This window comes from Chrysoperla carnea, chromosome 3 (genome assembly GCF_905475395.1).
Source record: "Chrysoperla carnea chromosome 3, inChrCarn1.1, whole genome shotgun sequence".
NCBI classification, from domain to species: domain Eukaryota; kingdom Metazoa; phylum Arthropoda; class Insecta; order Neuroptera; family Chrysopidae; genus Chrysoperla; species Chrysoperla carnea.
The window spans coordinates 45,922,146-45,931,286 of NC_058339.1; the positions used below are offsets into that span (position 1 = coordinate 45,922,146).

A 9,141-nucleotide genomic window follows, 5' to 3' on the forward strand; every position below is an offset into this window, starting at 1 on the left:
AAGATGGATTTTTTTCCAATGGAATAAGAAGACACATATAAATTAAAGAAAGAAATATCACAAATAAAATCAATATTAATTGTAGCAACAAAAATATACCACCAACACACAGTTAGTAAACAAAATCATAAGACATACATACGTCCCATAATCGACGAAGATTACATTAAATTAGTGTTTGAAAGAAATATATTAACTTTTTTTGTCTTTAATGGTTGCTTCTTGTTTTTCTGCTGGATATATTGAGTTTAAAAATAATTCCGAAAATTAGAAAAATGAATAAATGACGGTTTTGTGAGCTAAGTGAATATGCCTTTATCATAGACATTGTATTGCAACAGGGCCTTTATATTTGTGACATTTGAATTTTCACCACTCTAGCGGATAAATTATAAACTATTCGTGACCACGTCTAAATAAAAGTCATTAAGTTTTTGTGTTTTCAATTAAACGTAAAATTATGACTGGGACTAAGAAAAAATCGGTAACTATAATCGATGCTGATGAATCCGAGCAGAAAACAGAATCAAAACCATTAAATATTCTAACATTAGAAAGTATCCTTTTAAATAAATTAAAATAATATGCCATATGTACAATATAACCTAAATATTGTTCTAAATACAGGTGTTTCGAGTATTTCTATTTCTAGTTGTTATATTTTTCCTTAATATTTGATTTAAGTCTTACGATTGATACAAGATGCTCAGCAACAACATGGTCTCAGGCATGGAGATTATCAAAGATACCGTGGATATTGTTCCAGACGTGTTCGTAGATTACGAAAAGTTTTAAAATTACCTCAAGTGTGTATTATTTTCGTATCAAGTATGCTTTTCAATAAAATTAAATAATCATAAATATTTTTGAAGGGAGATCGTAGACATTACAAAAGAAGAGATGTAACGATTGCACACTTGGAAGATTCAAAGGCCGATGTTCGGTATTTAGAAATTTGTGTAATGCTTACTGAACGTGCTTGGGCTTATGCTATGCAGTTGCGTCAAGAATCCAATACCGAGCCACGCAAACGATTTCATTTAATTAAACGATTACGCAAGGCAGCTGCTTTATCACTGGTTTTAGAAGCTTTAACTAATGTAAGTTAACAAATTTATTGACATTTCGTTTAGTTTTCAATCTGAAAATGTAAATCTCTCAATACTATTTACCACAATACTTTCAATAAAAATACCATTTAGAAAGCTTTTTTTTTATTGTTACGTTATGTAAATTATTCGAGAGAAGAAAACTAATTCAACTCCAACTAGATTGATAAAAATGACAACAAATTAAGTTTATTGTTAGTTGCTTGAGCTTTATTTTCCCTCTTAAGTTTTAAAATATAATCTTTATATACAGGCTGGTTTTATAACTTGACATTTGCAAAAATTTATGAAAGAAATTTGAAAAAATTTTCAATGATTTCCTTTGTAAATAAGAAATACTTCTTCATATTCTATGAATTTTCTTAAAAAACAACAGATCCGATTACAAAAATATGTATTAGAAAAAGGATACAAGATTTTTTTCCCTATAAAATACGAAAAATAAGGTTTCATTTGAAAAAATAATTAAGTTGACCACCATTTAACCTAACACTTATCCACCTAAAAATAAACATGTATTTGGAAATGATCGAGGCTTTCAAATTATCAAACTTTTGTTTGAAATAATTTTTTGTATCTGACTTATTTTTAATTTTTTTTGCAAATTAAAAAGGACCTCTTGTATATTAAAACGTTATCGGCCGATTTTACGCATTCATGAATTAAAATTCAAACCACAAAATTTAAAAAGTCGCCACAAAGTAAAAAAAAATTATTATAAATCCATTTAAAATAAGCAAGGAAGATTTTTTTTGGGAAACTAAAACGATATTTATTTTTTTTATACCAAAATTATTTAGTTCAGACCATCACAACAATTTTACTATTTCAAATTATTTTAATTTTCGTTTAATTTTTCATTCTAATAAATTTTCTCTAGGCCGAAGCATGTGATGCCCGGACAAAATTAGAAGCTCACGCTTACAAAATGTGGATACATGGAACTCTCTACTTTGAATTAGAACAGTGGAAATCCTGCCATGACAGTTTTTCAGTAGCTCAAAAAATTTATACTGAATTAGCAGAAAGTCTACCATACGAAGACCAAACACCATACCGGGTAAAATGTCAAGAAATTTCACCATCCTTACGTTATTGCGCTTACAATTTAGACGAAAGCGATATAAAGGAACCAGCAGAAATTCGTAATGTAACACCTTTAGAAGGACTAGACGCGCTAATGCAACAAGCTAAACAACGTCGTACCGAAGAGTTAAGTGAAATTGAATGGCGTAAACATAAATTTACTGTTCGTCCAGAACGTGTTCGATTATTCTTAATAAGTATACAAAATATCGATGAATCATTGTCAAAAGCAGAGAATGTAGCTAAGAAAATATCAATACTTGAACAAGTCATTATGGATTGTAAGGAATCCATAAACGCTGTTCGAGATGAAATTAAGAGTGATCCAAAATTAAAAGCTGCATCTGGTGAACCTCTTACTGGAACGCAAATATTATTAAGCTATTTAACATATATTCGATTACAACGAACTGTGGAACGAAATATTTGTCTCATAGAACAAGCTACTATTGAAGGAAAAAAGAGTAAACCACAAGATTTTGCACGATTTTATGAAATTATTTTACAAAATATGAACGAATTATTGCAATTAAATGGATTTGAAAATGACACTAAATATCAAGAAGAAATTAACCTTCAAGCTAAATGCTTTAAAGGTTTTAGATGCTTTTTTATGGCGAAAACTTTGGAAGGAATGAAAAGATTTACAGATGCATTTGCTTTGTATGAACGTTCAGCGGCTTACGCAAATAATGTGAAAAGTGACAAAAAATCTACAGCTGAACAAAAGAAAATGGTAAATAAGTTATTGGACGATATTGATAAAAATAAATTTATTGCTCATGCACAAGGTGTACTTGAAGAAATTAAGAAAGAAGAAGAAACAGAAGTTTTTAAGAAACCGACTAAAAAATTCAAAATTAAAACATCACTTAGTGAACGTCTTGACAATTATGTTGAAGATTTAAATGTATTAACTACCAAACCAAATTTGGTTAAATATCCACCAGAATTGAAACCGGTACCATGTAAACCATTATTCTTTGATTTAGCACATAATTTACTTGAATATCCTAACTTGGAAGATGTTACAAGTGAAGGTGCAAAAGCAAAGAAAGAAACTGGAGGAATATCTGGATTGGTTAAGGGATTGTGGGGATGGGGTGGAAAATAAGTATAACGTGTATTTATACAGAATATTATTTTATGTTAAATATATTTCTTAATAAAATTTGAATAAAAAATTATTTCAATCTTTGTAACGCTTGTCTTTTATTGTAGGCTCAGCATCTTTTTCGAAATCAAAATTTTATTTCATAGATTTTAAATCAATTATTTCTTAATTTATTAAAAATTATAAAACAAAAACTATCAAAATCGGTTCGTTCGTTTAAGAGCTACGATGCCACAGACTGGCAGACACGCTTGAGAATAATTTAAAAACAATAACAGAGACTTTGTTTTTGTTTATCGTTTCCTATATTTTGGTAAAACGTTGGTTGAAGGCGTTTACCATTTATCATAGCTATGTTGACTTCGTACTGTAAATAGATAAATAAATGTTTTTGATTTTGATAAAATCTTATTGTTTACTAATAAAATTTATCAAAGCCTAATGATACTTTACTGTAAGGATCATTATATAAGAATTGGTGTAAAATATTCACATGACTTCTATATGCATACATATATACATTAGACTTGAACTGAGGATTGATTCTTGAGTAAAGGTGGCCAAACTCTGTATTTTTATAAGGAAGAATTTTTGTTGATTTCGAGTTGAGACATAGTTATTGAAATAAATACCACAATACTCGAAATGAAATTTTATTTCGACTACCGTGGTATTTATTTCAATAACTCTGTATTTTTAGTTAAATTCTAATTTCTATCGAATTTAAAAATTCATAATTCGCAAAATTAAAGCTATGAAATTTCAAAAATTATTTAAAATAGGTAGTGATTTAGCCTAGGAAAAATTATTCATTAATATTAATGCGCTGTCTAGTAAATAATAATAAACGGGAGATTACGGAAAAAACTGTATAATGATCGAAATGCGGTAGATCTACCGTTTTAACCGGAAATTTGATAACACTGCATTTCGAGCCGTTCTCAAGAGACCTTTTTCATTTTTAAAAGTGATTACGTTTTGTTGCGGACGATTTGTTAAAAAAACGTAAAAAATGTGATAAAATGAATAACAAATAGCTTGCATCTTTGTCCAACTTATTTCTGTCTGTCCGAAACAATAATGAATCATAATTGAAATGAAAAGGTCTAGTGATGATCTAGACAGTCAATAGGGAATATTAATGTATTTTTTTAATATTTTTAATTCATTGTTTACACCGATATAACAAAGTAAAAAATATAAATACTGCTTAAAAATGCTGTATTTAAATGTAAAAAAATATTTAAAATACATTATAATTTTGAGATATTTAAACGCAGTTTTTTGGCGCTCTCTATTGATGACGTATAAGTACGTGATCTGTCATTTTTGACAGTTCAATGTATAATTTACACTTTAAAAAAATGAATTTACAACACAGAATTTACACTCGTTATTATTAAGTTTTCTAATAAAAAGCCGTAGAATAGTATAATTTAATGAAATACGATATAAAATGTAAGTAATTAATATCATACAGTATGTCAACAAATTTGGCAAGCGCGTACTTTGATGTCACGTCCGTATAAAAATTTGAATTTCCGTTTTAGAAATTTTTAAATGCCCTCATTGAATTTGTACTTTTATTAATTAATTTTAAGTAATTAAAAAGATATTAATTACTAAAATAATGGTTTAGTTGAAATGTCCAGTCATTAAAGTTACGGAAGAAAAATATTTAAACCAAATTTAAATTTCATTTATTCCCTATTTTAAAGTTTTATGCAGATTTGCTATTGTATCATTTGTATATAGAAGTCAAAAGTCAAGTTTCGTTATTAAAGCGCATACATATTTCGTATTGTCACCACTACGAGGCGGTGTTTTCAAAACAAATGACAAATAAGCATAATTTTTTACTCTCTAAATATGGTTATCACATCTTCCATAGTAACTAAATAAAGAAATGCATTAAAACAATTAATTGTCTGGAATTTGGGATAAAGGAAATCAATTATGGACCCACCAGATATAACACACGATCAATATTCATCATGGGTATGACAAAATGAAAATGTTTACTAAAAACTTAACAACTCCGACTTCTGTTCTAAATACAATTTTGTTTTTAGATGGCTTTAATCTATGTGTTTAATTTAATTGTTGGTACTGGAGCACTAACGTTGCCATCAGTATTTGCTCAAGCAGGATGGGCGTTAGGTACAGTTTTAATTGTTGGTCTGGCATTTATAAGCTTTGTTACGGTCACTTATGTTATCGAGAGTATGGCATGTGCAAATGCGATTCTTCATTGGAAGCGATTAAGATTATTAAAAAAAGATCGGGTAAATATTGCATATTGAACACTCATTACTTTCAGAACAAGTTACTTATTAAGTTTATTTTTTAGATCTTCCAAGATTCTGTATATAATTCAGAGAGTTCTGAAGAAATTAGTTCTGATGGTACATCAGAAGGAGATCCATTATTTCAAAATGCATGTCGATACTATGAACTGGATAGAAAAATTGAACTTGGAGAAATGGCCTCGTTATTTTTTAATAAACCTGGACGTGTTCTTTTTTATATTTGCTTCTGTATTTATTTGTACGGAGATCTATCAATTTATTCAGCTGCTGTTTCTAAATCGATTGCTGATATTACTTGGTAAGTGGTTGTAATCCAATATTTGGGTTAATATTTTATAATAATTAACCTAAACAGGTTAAACAGGTTTCCAGCATTGTTCCATAACATCATTATAAAATATAAGCTATTTTTAAACTTAGATTTAGTTATTTTTATGCTTTGATATAATATTTTCAAAATTTAGTTTATATTTAATTTTAAATTGTCAAACCAGCATTAAAACTGTCAAATGTTATATTTTTTTCAAGGCAAATTTTCAGTTTTGATAAGATTATGTAGATAACAAATAGGGAATATTCATGAAATTTAAATTTGGTTCAAATATTTTTCTTCCGTAACTTTAATGACTGCACATTTCAACTAAACCATTATTTTAGTAATTAATATATTTTTAATTTCTTAAAATTAATTAATAAAAGTACAAATTCAGTGAGGGCATTTAAAAATTGCTAAAACGGAAATTCAAATTTTTATACGGACGTGACATCAAAGTACGGGCTTTTTTAACACTTAAATACAGCATTTTTAAGCAGTATTTATATTTTCTACTTTGTTAACGGTGTAAACAATGAATTAAAAATATAAAAAAAAATATATGAATATTCCCTATTAAAAGAGAATTTAATTTTGGAAAACAGTGGCTACCATATCTAATCTAAGCTGAATCCTTAAGGAAATTGCAGAATGGTATTTGCAATTTACGTCAAAATTAATATCTTAAGTTTTTTTTAATTATTTTATTTTAAAAACATTCCTTGCAACTCTCCTATTTTTTTTAAATTTTGCTGAGAGAATTTTTTAATATTGTAAAAAATAGCTGGGAGGACAGTGAGTTTTACATGCTTTGAATGGGTTCTCACAGCTAACATTGTTCTGAGTCTGTGATAAAAATAGTCTAAATCTGTCGACAAGTGCATTAATGTTGGAAATACCTTAAAATAATCATTTACATATAAGTACCAAGTGTTCCATCATTTTAATACATCCAGCTGAATTTTCTGCTATATCGAGTAATACATGTGCTTTATACTACATTTATTTTCTGCAATTTAACTTAATAATTATAATTGTTGATATTCAACTCAGTATAACCGATGTGTTCAAACGACTAAATTTTTGTAATTTTCAGTTATTTTTTATTTTATTTTTTTGTTTTAGTACATTTCAACCCAATGAAACAACCAACGCAACCATAACACCAGATTCAATTTGTTGGCCTGACAGTAAACTGACTCAATATGAAGCATATAGAATGTATTTAATAGCTTTCTTTTTAACCTTAGGCCCATTTGTGTGTTTTAATGTACAAAAAACGAAATATTTACAACTTATCACATCGATTATGAGATGGTTAGGTAAGTTTCTGTTTGAATTTTATATTAAACTAGCAGTTTCCTACTCGTTTCACTACATTCTTTTTATTTAACATTTAAATAAACGATTGAATTTAATATTTTGGACGATTTTAATGATCCTTGGCATTTTTTACCTAACCTCTCCGCTTTCGAGATATAAGCATTTAAAAAAAAAAAAGAAAAAGGATTTTCGTTGAAATTTAAGTTATTGACGAAAATAAAGATTATTTTATGGGAAATTCTCTAAAAAACTCCGCCGATAGCACATTCTTCTAGAAAATATAGATATCTACTAGAAAGTTTTAAACTAATGGTACTATTTTCAGCGTCGAAGAATGTGACGATCATTTTAATATCGAATTTTCTTTTCACGTAAAATATTCAACAAAGTGCTATCGTCGGTGTTTTACTTCTCAAAGAAAAATTTTTGCTCAACAAAACGAAATTTTAGAGAATCTCTCATCTTAGGATAAAAATTCTTTGAAATGAGCATCGATGAGAACATATTAAAAGGAGGATACAGTTGGCGGTTTTTTTTTTCTATTCCACACTGTTGAAATTTTACCAGTTCTAGGCTTATTCGAGTTATTTATTATTAAAAGCCTGAAGAAATCTTAAATACGTAAGAAACGATGCGATGTTTAATAATAGTCTACTGGCTATCGGCTGATCAAGCCGTATTAATTTTTTATTAAAACCATGATAATGAATTCATTATGTTTATTATTAAATTACAGCTTTTTCAATAATGATTGGATTAGCAACACATCGTTTAATAACATACGGCGCCGCAGGTCACCCAAAATTAATATCAGTCGATGGCATTCCAGAATTATTTGGTGCATGTGTTTACAGTTTTATGTGCCACCATTCATTACCAGCCTTATTAACACCGATCAAAGATAAACAACATTTAAAAACATTAATTAGTTTAGATTATTTATTAATATGTTCATTTTATTTATTATTAGCATTAACTGGTGCATTTGCATTTGAACATTTAAAAGATTTATACACATTAAATTTTAGTCCAACAGATGATACAAATATTTATATGAGATTAGTTGATTATTTTTTAACAATGTTTCCAATATTTACATTATCAACAAGTTTTCCAATAATTGCAATTACATTAAAAAATAATTTAATTGCATTATTTTTAGATACAAATAATTTAAATCAATATAATATTATTGTACGTGAAGTATTATTTCCTATGTTAGCCGTTGTGCCTCCAATATTAATAACATTCTTTACAGAAAATTTAAATATTTTAGTTAGTTTTACTGGATCGTATGCTGGTACTGTGATACAATATTTAATACCTACATTTTTAGTATATAATGCACGTAAAACATGCACAAATATATTGGGTTTAGGTATTAAAAACGAATATAAAAGTCCATTTGGTCATTGTTTTTGGATTATATTTGTTATATTGTGGTCATTTACCTGTGCTATTTTAGTTACTGTTAATTTTGTTAAAAAATGTACAAATCCAAATGGTTCGGGATGTTTTAACTAAAAAAAAAATGTTTAAATATTTGTTTAATGATTAGAAAAACATCTGTAGAAATTTTTTTATGAATATTATATAGAATTGGGATTTTGAACCCAATTTTTTTTTTGACAAAATTGGAAATATAATATATAACTTTTATAATAAAACTGTTTTTAGTTTTTCATGATAATTTAAAAGTTACAGACAGTTTTAAAAGAACTTTTCAGAAGAGAAACGAAAACATCCGACAAAAAAAATGTTCGTAAAACATCGTTCTGACGTAATAATGTTAATTAAATAATATACACTGTATACAATTATTAATTAACATTATGACGTTACACGATCTTTTTCGAACATTTTTTTGTCAGACGTTTTCGTTTCTCT

General features: G+C 27.6%; 2 protein-coding genes across 2 annotated transcripts; both read left to right on the plus strand.

Moving 5' to 3' along the window:
- Positions 1 to 410: 410 nt before the first annotated feature.
- On the plus strand, positions 411 to 3,339 carry LOC123294900 (signal recognition particle subunit SRP68). Its single transcript, XM_044876088.1, has 4 exons — positions 411 to 557; positions 685 to 806; positions 873 to 1,100; positions 1,990 to 3,339. The coding sequence occupies exons 1-4, from the start codon at positions 461 to 463 to the stop codon at positions 3,307 to 3,309; spliced, it is 1,767 nt and encodes a 588-aa protein (XP_044732023.1). The 5' UTR covers positions 411 to 460; the 3' UTR covers positions 3,310 to 3,339.
- A 1,822-nt stretch (positions 3,340 to 5,161) lies between these two features.
- On the plus strand, positions 5,162 to 8,778 carry LOC123296065 (transmembrane protein 104 homolog). Its single transcript, XM_044877527.1, has 5 exons — positions 5,162 to 5,307; positions 5,382 to 5,594; positions 5,660 to 5,916; positions 7,057 to 7,253; positions 7,991 to 8,778. The coding sequence occupies exons 1-5, from the start codon at positions 5,266 to 5,268 to the stop codon at positions 8,776 to 8,778; spliced, it is 1,497 nt and encodes a 498-aa protein (XP_044733462.1). The 5' UTR covers positions 5,162 to 5,265.
- The last annotated feature ends 363 nt before the right edge of the window (positions 8,779 to 9,141 follow it).

Excerpts from the sequence above, each read along its gene's own strand:
- LOC123294900 (XM_044876088.1), top strand. The coding sequence starts at position 461 with ATGACTGGGACTAAGAAAAAATCGGTAACTATAATCGATGCTGATGAA. Across the intron at positions 558-684 it reads AAATATTCTAACATTAGAAA|TCTTACGATTGATACAAGAT; the intron begins GTATCCTTTTAA and ends ATTTGATTTAAG. Across the intron at positions 807-872 it reads AAGTTTTAAAATTACCTCAA|GGAGATCGTAGACATTACAA; the intron begins GTGTGTATTATT and ends ATATTTTTGAAG.
- LOC123296065 (XM_044877527.1), top strand. The coding sequence starts at position 5,266 with ATGGACCCACCAGATATAACACACGATCAATATTCATCATGG. Across the intron at positions 5,308-5,381 it reads ACGATCAATATTCATCATGG|ATGGCTTTAATCTATGTGTT; the intron begins GTATGACAAAAT and ends TTTTGTTTTTAG. Across the intron at positions 5,595-5,659 it reads GATTATTAAAAAAAGATCGG|ATCTTCCAAGATTCTGTATA; the intron begins GTAAATATTGCA and ends TTTATTTTTTAG.